This window comes from Monomorium pharaonis, chromosome 4, assembly GCF_013373865.1.
Source record: "Monomorium pharaonis isolate MP-MQ-018 chromosome 4, ASM1337386v2, whole genome shotgun sequence".
NCBI lineage: Eukaryota > Metazoa > Arthropoda > Insecta > Hymenoptera > Formicidae > Monomorium > Monomorium pharaonis.
Window position 1 is genome coordinate 20972319 of NC_050470.1, and position 20408 is coordinate 20992726.

Sequence of the window (20408 nt, forward strand, 5' to 3'; positions counted from 1 at the left end):
TCTCTCTTTCTCTCTCTCTCTCTTTTTCTCAGAGGTTCACTAAGGGCCACCGCACAAGCTTTTTCGTAACACGTTAGAGCCACCGCACAAGCTTTTTCGTAACACGTTACGTTACGTTAAGTGCTCCATAAACCTAAGTTTGTACTTAAAATTAAACTTACATCAACGCACAAAGAAACTTTTAACGTAAGTTCTTAAGTTCTTACGTTAAGGATTTCTTTGTGCGTTGATTTAAGTTAAATTTTAAGTACAACTTAGGTTCGTATGGAGTACTTAACGTAACGTAACGCAAGGGCCACCGCACAAACTCTTTCGTAACGCGTTACGTTACGTTAAGTACTCCATATGAACTTAAGTTGTACTTAAAATTTAACTTAAATCAACGCACAAAGAAATCCTTAACGTAAGAACTTAAGAACTTACGTTAAAAGTTTCTTTGTGCGTTGATGTAAGTTTAATTTTAAGTACGAACTTAGGTTTATGGAGCACTTAACGTAACGTAACGTGTTACGAAAAAGCTTGTGCGGTGGCTCTTATGGAAGAGTTTGTGCGGTGGCCCTTACGTTACGTTAAGTGCTCCATAAATCTAAGTTTGTACTTAAAATTAAACTTACATCAACGCACAAAGAAACTTTTAACGTAAGTTCTTAAGTTCTTATGTTAGGGATTTCTTTGTGCGTTGATTAAAGATAAAATTTTAAGTACAACTTAGGTTCGTATGGAGTACTTAACGTAACGTAACGCGTTAAGCGGGTCACACACACTTTCCGTAGAACGTAACAGTAAGGTTTTGACCAATCACGTACTTGATTTAGTCGCTTACTGTTACGGTCGCCCAATCCAACATGTCGAAATCTTACTGTTACGTTCTACGGAAAGTGTGTGTGACCAGCTTTATGGAAGAGTTTGTGCGGTAGCTCTAAGGCTACATTCCAAAACATCCTTTCCGAGGAAAATTTTACTCGAAATATATAGTACACGTAACGTATCCTATATTACATCGAGTAAAATTTTCCTCGAAAGGACGTTTTGGAATGTAGCCTAGACAAAGTAGTGGTGTAGTAAAGGCCCTCACACATGAATTGACATAACCATAACGTAAGGTTTTGAGGGCCACCGCACAAGCTTTTTCGTAATACGTTACGTTACGTTAAGTGCTCCATAAACCTAAGGGCCACCGCACAAACTCTTACATAACGCGTTACGTTACGTTAAGTACTCCATACGAACCTAAGTTGTACTTAAAATTTAACTTAAATCAACGCACAAAGAAATCCTTAACGTAAGAACTTAAGAACTTACATTAAAAGTTTCTTTGTGCATTGATGTAAGTTTAATTTTAAGTACGAACTTAGGTTTATGGAGCAGTTAACGTAACGTAACGTGTTACGAAAAAGCTTGTGCGGTGGCTCTAAGTTCGTACTTAAAATTAAACTTACATCAACGCACAAAGAAACTTTTAACGTAAGTTCTTAAGTTCTTATGTTAGGGATTTCTTTGTGCGTTGATTAAAGATAAAATTTTAAGTACAACTTAGGTTCGTATGGAGTACTTAACGTAACGTAACGCGTTATGGAAGAGTTTGTGCGGTAGCTCTAAGGCTACATTCCAAAACATCCTTTCCGAGGAAAATTTTACTCGAAATATATAGTACACGTAACGTATCCTATATTACATCGAGTAAAATTTTCCTCGAAAGGACGTTTTGGAATGTAGCCTAGACAAAGTAGTGGTGTAGTAAAGGCCCTCACACATGAATTGACATAACCATAACGTAAGGTTTTGAGGGCCACCGCACAAGCTTTTTCGTAATACGTTACGTTACGTTAAGTGCTCCATAAACCTAAGGGCCACCGCACAAACTCTTCCATAACGCGTTACGTTACGTTAAGTACTCCATACGAACCTAAGTTGTACTTAAAATTTAACTTAAATCAACGCACAAAGAAATCCTTAACGTAAGAACTTAAGAACTTACGTTAAAAGTTTCTTTGTGCATTGATGTAAGTTTAATTTTAAGTACGAACTTAGGTTTATGGAGCAGTTAACGTAACGTAACGTGTTACGAAAAAGCTTGTGCGGTGGCTCTAAGTTCGTACTTAAAATTAAACTTACATCAACGCACAAAGAAACTTTTAACGTAAGTTCTTAAGTTCTTACGTTAGGGATTTCTTTGTGCGTTGATTAAAGATAAAATTTTAAGTACAACTTAGGTTCGTATGGAGTACTTAACGTAACGTAACGCGTTATGGAAGAGTTTGTGCGGTAGCTCTAAGGCTACATTCCAAAACATCCTTTCCGAGGAAAATTTTACTCGAAATATATAGTACACGTAACGTATCCTATATTACATCGAGTAAAATTTTCCTTGAAAGGACGTTTTGGAATGTAGCCTAGACAAAGTAGTGGTGTAGTAAAGGCCCTCACACATGAATTGACATAACCATAACGTAAGGTTTTGAGGGCCACCGCACAAGCTTTTTCGTAATACGTTACGTTACGTTAAGTGCTCCATAAACCTAAGGGCCACCGCACAAACTCTTCCATAACGCGTTACGTTACGTTAAGTACTCCATACGAACCTAAGTTGTACTTAAAATTTAACTTAAATCAACGCACAAAGAAATCCTTAACGTAAGAACTTAAGAACTTACATTAAAAGTTTCTTTGTGCATTGATGTAAGTTTAATTTTAAGTACGAACTTAGGTTTATGGAGCAGTTAACGTAACGTAACGTGTTACGAAAAAGCTTGTGCGGTGGCTCTAAGTTCGTACTTAAAATTAAACTTACATCAACGCACAAAGAAACTTTTAACGTAAGTTCTTAAGTTCTTACGTTAAGGATTTCTTTGTGCGTTGATTTAAGTTAAATTTTAAGTACAACTTAAGTTCGTATGGAGTACTTAACGTAACGTAACGCGTTATGGAAGAGTTTGTGCGGTGGCCCTGACGCGTCGGATTGGGCGACCATAACCGTAACCTGCCGTAATCGACTAATTCAAGTACGTGATTGGTCGAAACCTTATTGTTACGGTTATGTCAATTCATATGTGAGGGTCTTAAGGGCCATCTACAATGGAGTGTTTTAGCCATAACAGCACTAATTAAAAAACTACGGCAATGCTGTCTAGAATAAAAACTTCGTAGCAATAACATACAAGCCGGCCATCAAAGAAAGGCGACCAAAAACTAATCCCGAATGCCCCAACGCTCATCGTAAGCACGCAATGAATTGGTTCAATGTCTGCTGTAGGCTGTAAACAGTAAAGCAATACGAAGTGGAGACATTTTCTACGACTACTGCTACGGCCTACGACTCTCCATTGTAGATGGCCCTTTAAAGGCCTTCACACACGAATCTACTTAACACGTAAGCCCTAGTCTACAATGAAGGATTTAAGCTTTAAGCCGTAAGAAACTGGCCAATCACAGTAGATTTTTATAAGAATACTCGATTGTGATTGGTTAATTTCTTGCGGCTTAAAGCTTAAATCTTTATTGTAGACGAGGGCTAATACGTAAACCGTAAGGAAATCCTCCAATCAGAGTCAACTATTCCCTTCTTGTAGAGGGGAATAGTCGGCTCTGATTGGAGGATTTTCTTACGGTTTACGTATTACGTGTTAAGTAGATTTGTGTGTGAAAGCCTTAAAGGCCTTCACACATGAATTGACCGTAAGGCCGGATCTACAATGAGTGTAGTAAGCCTTATGCCATAAGAAATTGACCAATTATAGTTGAATGTGAGAAGAATAATCGAATATAATTGGTTAACTTCTTATGGCTTAAGGCTTACTACACCTATTGTAGATTCGGCCCAACAGTAAGGTTTCGACCAATCACGTACTTGAATTAGCCAGTTACGGCAGGTTACGGTTATAGTCGCCCAATCCGACGCGTCAAAACCTTACGTTATGATTATGTCAATTCATGTGTGAGGGCCTTAACTGGATTTAGGGAAAATGTAGCGGTGGGACTGTTGTAAAATTCTTTTATATGATTGGTTTATACATTTAGATCCAATAGGAACTAAGGCAAGAACCAATCGTTGGAGAATTTTACAAATCCATCGCTACATTCTTCGCTAAACGCACTCAATGGGTGTTTACGATAATGGCTATCCGAGTAATTTTCTCTAGGACCGAAATATATGATAAGCACAACCATCTACTATCATCATGATTCGTGACAACTCAATGCTGTCCGGTATAGCCAAATCATCACGAGCAAATTGCGAGTTGCGAGTTCCGTGAGTTTGTAGCAGGTAACCTAAAAAGTACGACATAAATAATTTGATTATTACAATTAAAAATAATCTGTTTTTAATGTATGATAAGATTATTAACTTTAAAATAGTCATTATATGTAACACAATCATGTATTTTTAAAGTATTGTCTAAAGTAATATCAGAGATTATTTTATTTACAAATATTTATTTTGTCTATCAAGTTTCTATTATAACGGTATTATTTCAAAACCTAATATAATATTTTAATTAAACATTGATTCTCAATAAATGTTATTATTTATTATTAACTAACATATATATTAGAAAAGTCATCTTTTATTAAACGGATGGTGTTAACACTTTGAAACAAATGAGATAAATTATGTAAAATTACTAAATAAATCATTATTAATAATTTTTTAGATTACAAGTAAAATAAAAATTTAAGTATAAATATTTTTCTTTCTTGTAACAACTGTTAATGATAAGTTGCATGGTGTAATCATTATTTTAAAAAATTATATATCTTTATGTATAAATATTATGCATGAATATTTCACTAATGTGAAACTAATAATAATGTTTACAATAAATTTTTTTAATTTGTAATACAACCCCTACAGCATGAAATATTGCTGCAACGTTGCAGAAATATTATTTTGCAAGATTGGAATATTGCAGAAAATATTGCTGCAATATTGCAGCAATATTCCTATGTCCGCTCCAAAACAATATTGTGCAATATGTCTGCAATATTTCTGCAATATTCCCCGTAAGATTTCTGTAATATTTCAGCAATATTGCTGCAATATTTCTTGTAAGATTGCTGTAATATTTCTGAAACGTTAATGCGCAATATGAAGGAAATGTTGCAGGTGGTTAAATTAATCAAATAATATGTAAGATGTGTATTATACGAAAAACGGAAAATGAATTTATTGTCATACCGTTACGGCACAATAATTAAAAAAATTATTAATTAAAAAAGTAATTAATTAAATTAACATACACCAACGGATATCGAATATCGTTCCATTCTAGATTTAAGTAAGCATTAAAATGAAGCAAGTCCAGAAAATGCCCATCCTGATCAATTTATACGCTAGAATTACACATGCATGTATGGTTCACACATGTTTAATTAATGTATTATATATATAAGTCAGAGTGAACATCTTCTGGACTTGCTTCACTCAATCTAGTATGGGACGCAACGCTGTCGTGATTACAGAATTTGTTGCTCATCTATGTATCTTTTAGCTCTAATCTTACATAAAAATTTAAAATAAAAATATCCTGCTCTATTTTTTTATTTGTCCCTTAAAACTATGTAAAATATTACTTATTGTTAGTTCTAGATTAAGAAATACGGATTATACGGAAATAAATTTTGCACGGTTGCAATATAATATTGCCACAATATTGTGCAATATCTGTTAGGAAATATTACATTTGTAATATTGCTACAATATTGCACAACATCTGCTAAGAAATATTACATTTGTAATATTGCTGCAATATTGTGCAACATTTGCTAGGGAATATTATATTTGTAATATTGCTACAATATTTCTGCAATATTGGTTATATTATGCACTATTGCAATATTTCTGCAACGTTGCAGCAATATTTCATGCTGTAGGGGATTAAAAACAGATTATTTTTAATCGTAATAATCAAATTATTTATGTCGTACTTTTTAGGTTACCTGCTACAAACTCACGGAACTCGCAACTCGCAACTTGCTCGTGATGATTTGGCTATACCGGACAGCATTGAGTTGTCACGAATCATGATGATAGTAGATGGTTGTGCTTATCATATATTTCGGTCCTAGAGAAAATTACTCGGATAGCCATTATCGTAAACACCCAATGATGATACAATAATGTCAGTGCACAAAGGACGGAATTTATAAGGCCGGATCTACAATGATGAAAAGTAATCCTTATGATTCGCACATTTGACCGGAAGTGAACGTTTTTTTCAATAATTGCTATGTGTAATCGTTTGTATTTCGTATGAAGAGGTTTGAAGTGCAATTAACAAGGTTTGTGAGTCATTCGTTTATTCGTAATTAATTAATTATTTTTTCACCCGACACTTAGCCGAAATATATTAATTGAACAAAGTTATTATACGGAATCGTTTGAAGTTTGATTAAAAAGGTTTGTGAGTGATACATTTTATCCAAAATACATTTTATTTAATTGGTAGAAGTTGGGGATTTTTGGAGGTTATAGGAAAGTGAATTATAATTTAATAAAAAAGTGACAAAAGTGTAAATTAAATCTCTAAGAAGCGTAGATTAAAACGTCTAAACATTATAAATTTAAGAAAGTACACTTATCGAAACAATGTGGCATTAATAATATTAAAAAATTATAAAAACGACATAAAAAATGTTTTTGATTTTATATACGAACAGAGCAAAAACAGACATTTTAATAAATTATTCAACATGCTATTTTGTGCGCATATGTACAAATGAGTAAAAAAATTATAAAACTTTATGGCTACATTCCAAAACGTTATTTCCGAGGAAAATTTTACTCGATGTAATATAGGATACGTTACGTGTACTATATATTTCGATTAAAATTTTCCTCGGAAAGGACGTTTTGGAATGTAGCCTTGCATTATAAAAGTATATTTATAAAAATATAAGTTAACTATACATGTTTTATCCTTTTGACATCTATTGCAATGATTTATAACAAATATATGTAAACATAAACAAGAAGTGTTCATGGATCATCACGAGGCGTTAGGACGCGTACGGTCTTCGAAATCAAGCAACGTCGGCGATGGTTGACACTTGGATGGGTGACCGTTTTTTTAGATATAAAGATTATAAACATGCTTTAACAGGTACGACTGTAAATTGACTGAAACATGTGGGACTGGTTACACGACATTTTCCCGAAAAATGGAGGCGAAAAGGTTGGTACCAACGAAAACTCCTATGGAAACATCATTTTATTTTTTGCAGGTTAGTAACACTGTTCAAGTAATAATCTGTTAGTTTGAGTAACCTTTTTGACATATGCGCGCGCGCGTATATATAAATAATAAAGTAATAATAAACAGGACTGAGTAAGAGAGGTTAATATTCTTTATTAACTAAATTAAGTTAAAGTTAATAGCTCATAAAATTAATTAAGTTACGTTAAAAGTTACATAACAAATTAATTCCAGTTAAAAATTATTTTAGGAAAACATTATTTATATTTATTAAATTAGGAAGTTATAACTTTTTAATTAGTTACTAGCCAATTCTGATAATTAGACTTCGGATTATATGCAAATTGCATATTTGTTATTTTTTGCATATTTTATTACAGCATTAATAATGTGAACAAATTATGTTTTTAATTAATTAATGTTAATTAGTTAAAAACATAATAATTTGTGCACATTATTAATGCTCTAATAGAATATGCAAAAAATAACAAATATGCAATTTGCATATAATCCGAAGTCTACTGATAATAAATTATATTATAGCCGTTATATTTTATAAATGTAAATGCAAAATACTTTGTAGCATTGAAATTAAATTAAATGAAAATGACAAAAAAGTAAAAACATAAAGTGCATATATAGAGATGAACAAAGTGAAAAACTATGATTTATATATATATATGAGATGTATGAGGAGATTATTATATGTGATTAAACAATTTTAGTTTTTCAGTGTTTATACGTGTTTTGATAAATAATTAATATCATTCATAATTGTAGCATCCTTCTTCGCACTGGGATCAATGTACCATTATCGTCAACTGCGGGATGAAACCTGTGCAAGATGAAAGAAGCATAAACAAGGAAGATAGAAGTAAATGAAGAATATACAAATATATATCAGATAAGTAGCTAATATATTCTCATAAAATAAAAGATTATGTATGTATGTGTTGTCTGTAATTGTAGATGCTGTTGAACCGATTCTTTTCTTTCATTAATTTGTCATCAATGTTTGAAAGATAAGAAACATACATCAGTCAGCAGACTACATGACAATACCTGTCGAAAGGATTGATGAAAGATTGGCGGTATATAAACATTGATTTTACGAACCAGCTCTCGGTTTGTTGCGTCAATCTGTTATCGCACTGCTAGTAATACAGATCTATTCTGATATTCGCTGTTAGGATGTGACTTCATCTTTTGCTTACAACTAGGGCGCATTCAATGACACAGTAAGCTCAGAATTTGGAATTGATCTCCAACTATTAACATTTTGCAATTAATTAAAAACATTATAATTTGTTCACATTATTAATGCTGTAATAAAATATGCAAAAAATAACAAATATGCAATTTGCATATAATCCGAAGTCTAATTATCAGAATTGGCTAGTAACTAATTATAAAGTTGTAACTTCTTAATTTAATAAATATAAATAATGCTTTCCTAAAATAATTTTTAACTGGAATTAATTTTTTATGTAACTTTTAACGTAACTTAATTAATTTTATGAGCTATTAACTTTAACTTAATTTAGTTAATAAAGAATATTAACCTCTCTTACTCAGTCCTGTTTATTATTACTTTATTATTTATATATACGCGCGCGCGCATATGTCAAAAAGGTTACTCAAACTAACAGATTACTACTTGAACAGTGTTACTAACCTGCAAAAAATAAAATGATGTTTCCATAGGAGTTTTCGTTGGTACCAACCTTTTCGCCTCCATTTTTCGGGAAAATGTCGTGTAACCGAGGGACTGTTCCGATTGCGCACATAAGCGATTGGACACAATAGTATTTCCCGATTGGACACAGACCCGATTGGACACGGACCCGATTGGACACGGATTCAATTGGACACAGACCTGTTTGCACACGGAAGCGATTGCGCACCGACCCGATTGCACACGACCTGTTTGCACACGGACCCGATTGCACACGGTCCCGATTGCGCACCAACCCGTTTGCACACGGACTCGATTACGCACCGACCCGATTGCACACGACCCGATTGATCACGACCCGTTTGCACACGGACCCGATTGGACACAGACTCGATTGGACACAGACCCGATTGGACACGGACCCGATTGGACACGGATTCAATTGGACGCAGACCCGATTGGACACAGACCCAATTGCACACGGACCCGATTGCACACCGACCCGATTGCACACGGACCTGATTGCGCACCGACCCGTTTGCACACGGAAGCGATTGCGCACCGACCCGATTGCACACGACCCGATTGGACACGCACTCGATTGGACACAGACCCGATTGGACACGGACTCGATTGGACACAGTCTCGATTGAACATCATCCCGATCGAACACAGTCCCGATTGGACACGGACCCGATTGGACACGGATCCGATTGCACACGGACCTGATTGCACACGGACCTGATTGCACACCGACCCGATTGCACACGACCTGTTTGCACACGGACCCGATTGCACACGGACCCGATTGCGCACCAACTCGATTGCACACGGACCCGATTGCGCACGATAGGATTCCGCATCGCAGAATAATGCAAAAACAACCTAGATAGCACAGAAAATTTAGAATAAATTTTTATAAATATTTTATGAATTTATTTTTAAAAAATATTTTTTAAGTTATATAATTGTTGTAGGATCGATGATAGTGAATATAACTCAGAAGTGTATGGAATATGTGGTTTATTGGTAGTTACACGAGATGTGAGCCCTTCGGACGGCTAGCAACGACTGACTTGGGTGTCGCTCTGCTCTCGGTTTTATAGTCGCAAATTCGGAAAAACAGAATACCGACAAAGAATAATTGCGCAGTTCGGAACTTTCTTTGTAGCGGCCCGCTAAGAGATCGCGGTCGCCGACGCGCCGCTAAGATCCTGCCGCCAAATGGATCGCCGTCGCGACGCACTTCTATGATCCTGCCGCTAAACGGACCACCGCACAGTGGTCCAAACGAACAATATACTGTTCAAAATAGGCTACAGGTCGTATTTTTTAACCGATTTGCATGATCCTTGGACAGAAATACTCGGAAATAAATTCTAAAGAAAACTGTGAGAGCCGATTTTTTAATTTCTTTGTTTATGCAAAAATATTTAAATAAATAAAGTGATAAATTAACATTTTTCAACTCAATTATTCTTTATCTGGCTACAAACGAGATTTTGTGTTTTGTATTTGGTTTGTGTGTGTGTGCGCGCGCGTGTGTGTGTGTGTGTGTGTAATGGAGATCAGGACTCTGAGGTTCGTCAATTCCCCAGTATTTTTTGACTCCAAACCCTCTCCGTTACATATATGTGTGTGTGTGTGTGTGTGTGTGTGTGTGTGTGTGTGTGTGTGTGTGTGTGTGTGTTGTAAACAATTTTCTAACTTATTTCTACAAAAGAAATGTTTTTTGAAATATTTCTATCTTATTGTATTCAACAATATCAAATAAAAACTGGCTGATACGAATCAGCCTTCATTTGATATTGTTGAATACAATAAGATAGAAATATTTCAAAAAACATTTCTTTTGTAGAAATAAGTTAGAAAATTGTTTACAACACACACACACACACACACACACACACACACACGCACGCACGCACGCACGCACGCACATACACATATGTAACGGAGAGGGTTTGGAGTCAAAAATACTGGGGAATTGACGAACTTCAGAGTCCTGATCTCCATTACACACACACACACACACACACACACACACACACACACACACACACACACACACACACACACACACACACACACACACACACACACACACACACACACACACACACACACACACACACACACACACACACACACACACACACACACACACACACACACACACACACACACACACACACACACACACACACACACACACACACACACACACACACACACACACACACACACACACACACACACACACACACACACACACACACACACACACACACACACACACACACACACACACACACACACACACACACACACACACACACACACACACACACACACACACACACACACACACACACACACATGTAACGGAGAGGGTTTGGAGTCAAAAAATACTGGGGAATTGACGAACCTCGGAGTCCTGATCTCCATTACACACACACACACACACACGCGCGCGCGCACACACACACAAACCAAATACAAAACACAAAATCTCGTTTGTAGCTAGATAAAGAATAATTGAGTTGAAAAATGTTAATTTATCACTTTATTTATTTAAATATTTTTGCATAAACAAAGAAATTAAAAAATCGGCTCTCACAGTTTTCTTTAGAATTTATTTCCGAGTATTTCTGTCCAAGGATCATGCAAATCGGTTAAAAAATACGACCTGTAGCCTATTTTGAACAGTATATTCTTTGTTTGGACCACTGTGCACCGTCACGACACACTCTTATGATCATACCGCCGATATTACTGCTGCGACATGACACATCAAACGCACGAGCAATTATCTTAGAACTGATTTTCCTACATACTCTGCCGTCCTGACCTGCGCATTCGTCCTCGAATGCTTGACGTTACAATTACTTATTAAGCGTGTTCTTCGTCACTTTCCAATTCATCAGCATCGTCGGAGGATGGCTTCATATGATCAGCTGATGTGGAAGTTTCTTGAGGTCCTTCGTGTTCTCCTATTTTCACGATTGTATATCGGTCATTTCGCATTACTCTAGTTATACGATACGGACCTAAGAATTTATTACGGAATTTAAGCCCGGGACCTAACTGAGTTCGCTTGATCGCGACAATATCTCCGTTTGTATATTTTAATGCCGCTTTACGTTTTTTATTAAAATTCTTCGCATTTTCTCTCTGAACTTCCGCGATCTTTTCTTTAGCCTCTTGTCGTATATTGTCACGCTCTTCTTCGAACATTTGCATCCATTCGGTTTCAATCATTTCACGCACCTCTGGATTTTCTTTCAATCGCATACAAGTACCGAACATTAATTGAAACGGCGTACGACTCGTACTTCGACTTGGCGTAGCATTTAAATACTGCTGAGCAACATCGAGAAATTTAAACCATTCTTCCGGTTTTGAAGCTGACAATTTCGTTAGAAGTGGTATGAGAGTGCGATTCACTCTTTCAACTTGGCCATTACTTTGAGGCACTCCCGTGGTTATTAGAATATGCTGAATTTTTTCCTCAATACAATATTCTCTAAATACACCGGATGTAAACGCCGTCGCGCGATCTGATATAATCCTATAAGGGTTTCCAAATACAATCGATTGCTTGCGTAAATGCTTAATTACTTCAGCAGTATCGGTCGACTTAGTTGCGTATAACCATACAAATTTGCTAAATGCATCAATTATAACAAAAATGTGACGGTAACTTTTTTTTGTACTTGGTACTGGACCCAAATGGTCCACGTGATACGTATGTAAAGGGACATCACCCTTGTCGATTGTATTTAAAAACCCTTCTTGCCTTGTTTGCGTTCCGCTAAAATGCAAGTTACGCAATTCGTGATAATTTTTTCGATTTTCGGTCGCATACCTTTGAACCAATAATCTCTCCGTACAAGCATTTCTGTCTTACTTACACTAAAGTGTCCTTGTTCGTGTGCTTGTCTAACTATCGAAGCTTGTAACGCTCTTGGTACAACTAACAACAATTCGCCTTTATCGTCTCGGTACAGCAATTCATTTCTTAACACATAATTTTCGGCTTTGCCAAGTGTCGCTAATTTGACAAATTTTTGCAGATCCTGATCGGTGCGCTGAGCTTGTCTGAATCTAGCAATTAAACCGTCGTTATTTTCGTCGATAAGTAAGGCTTCTGGGATAGGATTTCTACTTAATGCGTCTACGTGCGTCATGTTTTTCGCCGATCTATGCTGGATCTCATAATCGTATTCTTCTAACGCGAGAGCCCATCGAGCTACACAAACGCATAGATCGCGTTTGTTCATAGTTAAAGTAAACGCTCTACAGTCTGTAATAATCTTAAAACGAATGCCTAGCAAATACACCCGAAATTTCTTTAGTGACTTAATAATTGCGAGTACTTCTAGTTCGTAACTATATTCGTAACTAGTTCGTAAAGTATATTTCTCCTCAGCTGGAGTGGTTTTACCGCTCGCGTAGTAAATTGGGTGAAAAGCGTTATCCGAATCTTTTTGCAATAGAATTGCGCCATAGCCAAATTTAGAAGCGTCTGTATGTAACTCCGTTTCGGCTCCGATTTTGTATAACTTTAAAACAGGCTTATTGCTCAATGAAAACTGTAAATTTTGAAACGCTTGCTGTTCGTCTTTTCCAAATCGAAACTCTACATTATTCTTTGCTCTACATTAGAAGATTTGTAAGTGGTCGCGCTATTAATGAATACTGGAAAATGAACTTACGAAAATAACCCGTGAGACCGAGAAAGCTTTGTACGTTTTTAATACTTTTAGGAACGGGGAACTTCATAACGGCTTTAATTTTATTCTCGGAGGGTCCTATCGTTCCATTCGTCACTGTTCGGGCTCTAACGAGTATATTGACGCGCCTGGAAAGGCCAGCGCCGATGTGGCGATCACTCTTATTATTATATTTACTTGTATTTTCGACAACGACCTGTGAGTCAGTCGGCATCTACGTTTTGAGAGGCAAGCACGCAATAAAGAGCACATTTTAGTAAGATACTGTGATAAATAATTTTGGCGGCATTTCCTTAACGGAACGGCTGCATTAATCCTGTCTTTCCACTCGATATAATTTATTATATTTTAATAATTTTTAAACAACGACGGGATAAAACATATGGTCCTTCGAGCCGGATGTGTTAAATAATTTTAACGGATTTAATTCTTGGAACACACGTAATGGAAGGTGCTGGATGTGCGTGATTGCAGCGGCATAATGCGAATGTAATAAATACGGACAAGAGATATTGTGGATGCCGACTCATCAGTGTTTTAATTAGTATAAGCGAGTATTATTTAAACGACGCAAATTTGTTGAGATATTCATTGTAGATAGCGGTTGCTAAGACTCGAACTAAGGCTAATCGGAGTTAAATTATAAAAATATTGTAACCATCGTGATGGCTGAAGAAATCAGGATTCTTGTACAAAAACGGTCAGTCATCAAAGCTAAATTAACAAGATTTAGGACATATCTCGATTCGTATACAGCTAGACCCGATATACAGCAGTTGAGAGAGCGTTTAGCCAAGGTCAGAGAATTATGGGATAAGTTCGATGACATACAGACGGATATAGAGCTACTTGAGCCTGACGGTGAGTTTGAGGAAAGAAGTGAGTTCGAGCAATATTATTTTGAACTTGTATCCAAGGCCGAACAACATTGTGTTTCGTCGACTGTTACACGACCGACAAGCAATGATAATATAGATACGAACGTACGTAGATCGGAACGCACCGTAAAGTTACCGACGATTAATCTGCCTAATTTTGATGGGACTATAACGCGTGGTTATGCTTCTATGATAATTTTAAATCAACTATACATGACAATTCTGATCTTAAGCCTGTGCAGAAGCTACAATATTTGAAATCGTGTTTGAAGGGCGATGCTGCACAAATCATAGAGTCACTCGCGACATCAGCCGAAAATTACGAGATTGCTTGGAATCTGGTCGTGGAACGGTTCGACAATAAGCGTATAATAATACAGAATCATGTAAGGTCTTTATTTGAATTATCAAACATAGCCAAAGAGTCCTTGACAGGTTTGCGAGCGTTAATGGACTTGAGGCACTTGCGAGCACTCAAAACTTTAGGTTTGCAGACCGAACATTGGGATGCGATGCTGATCCAGTTAATAATTTTTAAGGTAGACAGGAATACGCACAAGGAGTGGGAGCGTTCAATTGATGGAACTGAAATGCCCTCCTTGGAGGATTTATGGAAATTTCTAAAGAACAAATGCTATGTACTAGAAAATGTTGACGCTGGATTTGTATCGCAGTCCAAAGTTAGTGGAAGACTGCCATTGATGCGGGATGCAAGAAATAGTAATGTTAGACAATCGCAAAATTGCATGACCGTCCAGGAGAGGCAGCAGTGCCCGATATGTAATGGATCGCATAATGTATATAAGTGTGAGCAATTGTTGCGTGCAAATTGTGACGAAAGAATATCATTAGTAAAAACAGCGCGTTTATGCTTTAATTGTTTGCGTCCTAATCATTCGGCGAACTTCTGTAGATTTAGACCTTGCTCAAAGTGCAGACGCCGTCATAATGATTTGTTACATCGCAGTGAAATTCGAGCGATTTCGAACTCAGAAGAGAAACATGAAAACGATATTGCATCACAAAAGAGTCTGCAGGCAGTAGTTGCTTCACACGTACTTTTATCTACTGCATTAGTAAAAATATTTGACAAGTTTGGCAATGCGTATAATTGTAGAATTTTATTGGACTCTGGTTCGCAATCTAATTTTATTGTAAATTCTTTAGTAGAGAAACTAAAACTGACAAAACGAAAAATTAATGTGCCGGTGTCGGGTTTTGGTCAAGCTCTTACGCATATTGAGCATGCAGTAGATGCAGAGATACAGTCTAGGGATGGTCGTCTTAATTTAAATTTGACTTTTCTCACGATAGATGAGATAACGGAATATTTGCCAGCCAAGTATATTGATAAAAGCAAACTAGAGATACCGCGTAACATAAGGCTAGCTGATCCTGAATTTTGTAAACCATCGAGAATAGATGCGCTTATTGGAGCAGAGACTTTCTTTCATCTGTTGTGCGTGGGGCAAATAAGGCTCAGCGGAGGCTCTATCGTATTGCAGAAAACTAAATTTGGTTGGATTATTGGAGGTAGAATTTATGATAGAGTACGAGATGATAAAGAAACGGTTTGTAATATATTGATTGATAAGACGTCATTACAAGTAGCTAAATTTTGGGAGATAGAGGAATTAAGTGATATTAAACATTTATCAGAGGAAGAAAGGAACTGCGAAGCGCATTTCAAAAAGTTTACCGTTAGAGATGAAGAGGGTAGATATTGTGTCAGATTACCCTTTAAAGGAAATGTAAATAAATTAGGCGATTCGTATAAAATGGCGGAGAAAAGATTATTCTCGATGGAGCGACGACTATTGTCAAACGAAGCTCAGCGTGCGGAATATTCACGTTTTTTACGCGAGTATTGTGAATTGGGACACATGATTGAGGTAACGAATTGTAATGCAGAGAAGTTGACAGATGGTTATTTCTTGCCTCATCATGCTGTGTTAAAAACTGATAGTCTTACGACAAAATTGAGAGTAGTGTTTGACGCTTCAGCCAGGTCAACCACTGGCGTTGCTTTAAACGACGTGCTTATGTCGGGTCCGGTATTGCAGGAGGATGTATTCTCTATTGTCACGCGATTTCGTTCATATTCATATGTATTAACTGCGGACATCGAAAAGATGTTTCGACAGGTGCGTTTTCATCAGGAAGATACCAAATATCAAAGGATATTATGACGAGAGAATCCTATTGATTCCTGGAATTGATCAGGATGTATGGTCTTCAAACTGTAACCTACGGCACGAGACCGGGAAATTACCTAGCAGTTAGATGTCTACATCAATTGGCAATGGATAAAGAAGAAAATTTTCCCCTAGCATCGGAAGTTTTGAAGAGAGATTTCTATGTGGATGACCTTCTCACGGGAGCAGATAATTACGAGAGGGCCTTGCAAATTCGTAACGAATTGATTCAACTGCTTCGTAGAGGTGGATTTCATCTGAGGCAGTGGGCTTCAAATACTAGCAGCTTGATTGATGATCTTGGTGAGCGATCGGACATTGAACATCTTTGTTTGGGAGGTGAAGACAGCGTTAAAACCTTAGGCATACAGTGGAGATGCAAGGACGATACCATTATATATATCATGAACACTCGAATAAATGGTAACGAGCGCCTCACTAAGCGAACATTGCTATCACAGATCGCGGCAATCTTTGATCCACTTGGACTGTTGGGACCAATCATTGTTAAAGCCAAGATTGTTATGCAACTGCTCTGGCAGCTGAAGCTTGAATGGGATGAGACAGTGCCCATGGATATATTTACATTATGGAACGAATATAAGACACAACTTAATTCCATAAATGGTTTTAGTTTTCCGAAAAGAATAATGCTTGGTGATTCCGACCTACAACTACATGGATTCTGCGATGCAAGTAAGAAGGCCTTTGGCGCATGCATATATCTGCGTTCAACCAGTCAAACGGGAGATCGAATGGTGAGGCTAGTGTGTGCCAAATCTAGAGTGGCTCCTTTAAAAAAGGTCTCTCTACCGAGGTTGGAGTTGTGTGCCGCAGTCTTACTCGCTAATTTATATAAGGTTACCAGTGGCTCACTGAAACGAGATTTCAGGAGTATACATTTTTGGTCGGATTCCACCATTGCGATTCATTGGATACATTCATCGCCTCACAGACTAAAGACGTTTGTGGCAAATAGAGTAGCACAAATACAGACTACTACGGAGAAGTCATATTGGAGGTATGTTCCGTCTCAACAGAATCCTGCTGATCCATTGTCACGTGGACAAATGCCTGAAGCATTTGCGCAAAACCAACTGTGGAAAAATGGACCGGATTGGTTGATGGCGGATGAAGATGAATGGCCCGCAAACTTGGTTGAAGAAATTGTAGTGCCGGAGCAGCGATCAACTGTTAACTTGCAAACTGCTATATCGGCTGATTTTGTTGAGAGATTTTCATCAGTATTCCTATTAACAAGAGTAATAGCATATTGCCTGCGCTTCGTACACAACTGTCGCAAGAAAGAGAAACGAACAGGATCTATCACAACAGAAGAACTGCGGGAAGCAACGAATTGCGTGATTCTGGCGGTACAAGCGAACGCTTTCGCTAATGAATTGTATAATTTGCGTCACGGCAGACCTCTGCACTCAAAAAGTAGAATTTTGGCATTGAATCCGTTTATAGATAACGTGGGAATATTGCGAGTGGGCGGAAGACTTCAAAATGCTGATATGAGATATGCTCGGAAGCATCCCATATTACTTCCCAATAATAATTTTACTAAATTAATTTTTAAATATGTCCATATTAGTAATTATCATTGTGGTGTTCAAGCTACATTATACGCTGTTAGACAGAATTATTGGGCAGTTAGAGGAAAGGACATTGCTAAGTATACTGTTCGTACTTGTATGAGATGCTTTCGATTTGCAGCACCCGCACCAAAGTATCAAATGGGAAATTTACCGATGGATAGAGTAGTGAACGATCGCCCGTTCGAGAAGGTTGGTGTCGACTATTGTGGCCCTTTTTATATAAAGGAGAAGCGTTATAGAAATAAGAACCCACCAAACACCAAGTTACATGTAACGTACCTGTTAGTTGTAATTTCCCACTCAACAATGTAATTGTAATATAACACGTGTGTTATATTGCAATTACATTATTGAGTGGGAAATTACAACTAACAAGCACGTTAGATGTAACTTTGTGTTTGCTGGGAATAAAATCAAGGTTTATGTGGCCGTATATATTTGCTTTGCTACGAAGGCTGTTCATTTGGAGGTCGTTTCTGATTTAACTACGGAAGCGTTTATTGCCAGTTTGCGACGATTTTTTGCCAGGCGTGGGAAGGCCGGAATAATTTATTCTGATAATGCGACTAACTTTACTGGAGCAAATAATAAAAGATTTGCATAAATTATACAATTCAAAAGAACATATTAATAACCTTCAGCGGTTTTGTGTTGATAGGGGAGTCAAATGGAATTTTATACCGCCACGTTCACCGCATTTTGGCGGATTATGGGAGGCCGCGGTGAAGGGATTTAAGCATCACATGCGTCGAACACTCGGTGAAACATTATTTACATTTGAAGAATTTAACACATTTGTAATTGAAATAGAAGGTGTATTGAATTCGCGACCGCTCACTGCTCTGTCCTCGGATCCAAATGATTGCTTGGCTTTGACGCCTGCACATTTTTTGATAGGAACGTCGTTGTCAGATATTCCTGAAGTCGATCTCACGGATGTGCCCACTAACAGATTGTCTATATGGAAACACATACAAAAAATTAAGCAAAACTTTTGGCGTCGCTGGAGCAAGGAGTATTTAAACGAGCTGCAACAGCGAACCAAGTGGTTGAATTCACACGCTTCATGTATTAAACCAGGAATCTTGGTTCTTATTAAAGATGACAACACTGCTCCTTTGCAATGGTCGATGGGCAGGATAGTGGTCGTGCATCCGGGAGACAATAACATTGTGAGAGTGGTTACCGTAAATACTCAGAATGGTACATATAAGCGAAATGTAAGAGCTCTTGCCCCGCTACCCATTGAATAAATCGTGCTGTTATTAATTATAAATTAAAATTTTATCATTAAATTATCACATTGTTGAGAAAATCTCAAGGGGGGCAGGATGTTCGGGCTCTAACGAGTATATTGACGCGCCTGGAAAGGCCAGCGCCGATGTGGCGATCACTCTTATTATTATATTTACTTGTATTTTCGACAACGACCTGTGAGTCAGTCGGCATCTACGTTTTGAGAGGCAAGCACGCAATAAAGAGCACATTTTAGTAAGATACTGTGATAAATAATTTTGGCGGCATTTCCTTAACGGAACGGCTGCATTAATCCTGTCTTTCCACTCGATATAATTTATTATATTTTAATAATTTTTAAACAACGACGGGATAAAACAGTCACAATGTGTCCCAAGTATTCGATTCTTGTTTGTAAAAACTTACATTTCTGCCAGTTTATACGCAAACCAGCTTGCCTGCATATTTCCAATACACGTTTTAAATTATTTATCGCCTCTTCTATAGTTCGTGAAGGAACGATCAAATCGTCCATATATGTCAAGACGATTCCTTCGGTAATTAGCTCTCTAAATACGGCATTGATAAATTTTTGAAACACGGCCGGTGAATTACAAAGCCCGAACGGCATGCGTAAAAATTCATACTGTCCCGTAGGAACAACGAACGAGGTATATTTCCTACTTCCCTCGTCTACCTCCACGTTTTTGAGATCAAGCGCACTGAAAAATTTCGCGCTTTGCAACTTATCTAACTGATCTTCGATCAGTGGCAACGGGTAGCGGTCTTTTATAATCTTTTTATTCATCTTACGGAAATCTACACAGATTCGCGTATCACCATTCTTTTTTTTCACTAAGACAATAGGGCTTGCGTACTCGGAATTTGACGGTC

At 37.2% G+C, this 20408-nt stretch overlaps 2 protein-coding genes across 2 annotated transcripts; both read left to right on the plus strand.

The window, feature by feature from the left end:
* Nucleotides 1–14269: 14269 nt before the first annotated feature.
* LOC118645384 lies at nt 14270–16671 on the plus strand. The gene is made up of 2 exons (XM_036286261.1): nt 14270–14587; nt 14716–16671. The coding sequence occupies exons 1-2, from the start codon at nt 14270–14272 to the stop codon at nt 16669–16671; spliced, it is 2274 nt and encodes a 757-aa protein (XP_036142154.1).
* A 35-nt stretch (nt 16672–16706) lies between these two features.
* Nucleotides 16707–19531, plus strand: LOC118645385. The gene is made up of 2 exons (XM_036286262.1): nt 16707–18467; nt 18920–19531. Exons 1-2 carry the CDS (start codon nt 16707–16709, stop codon nt 19529–19531), a joined length of 2373 nt encoding a protein of 790 aa, XP_036142155.1.
* The last annotated feature ends 877 nt before the right edge of the window (nt 19532–20408 follow it).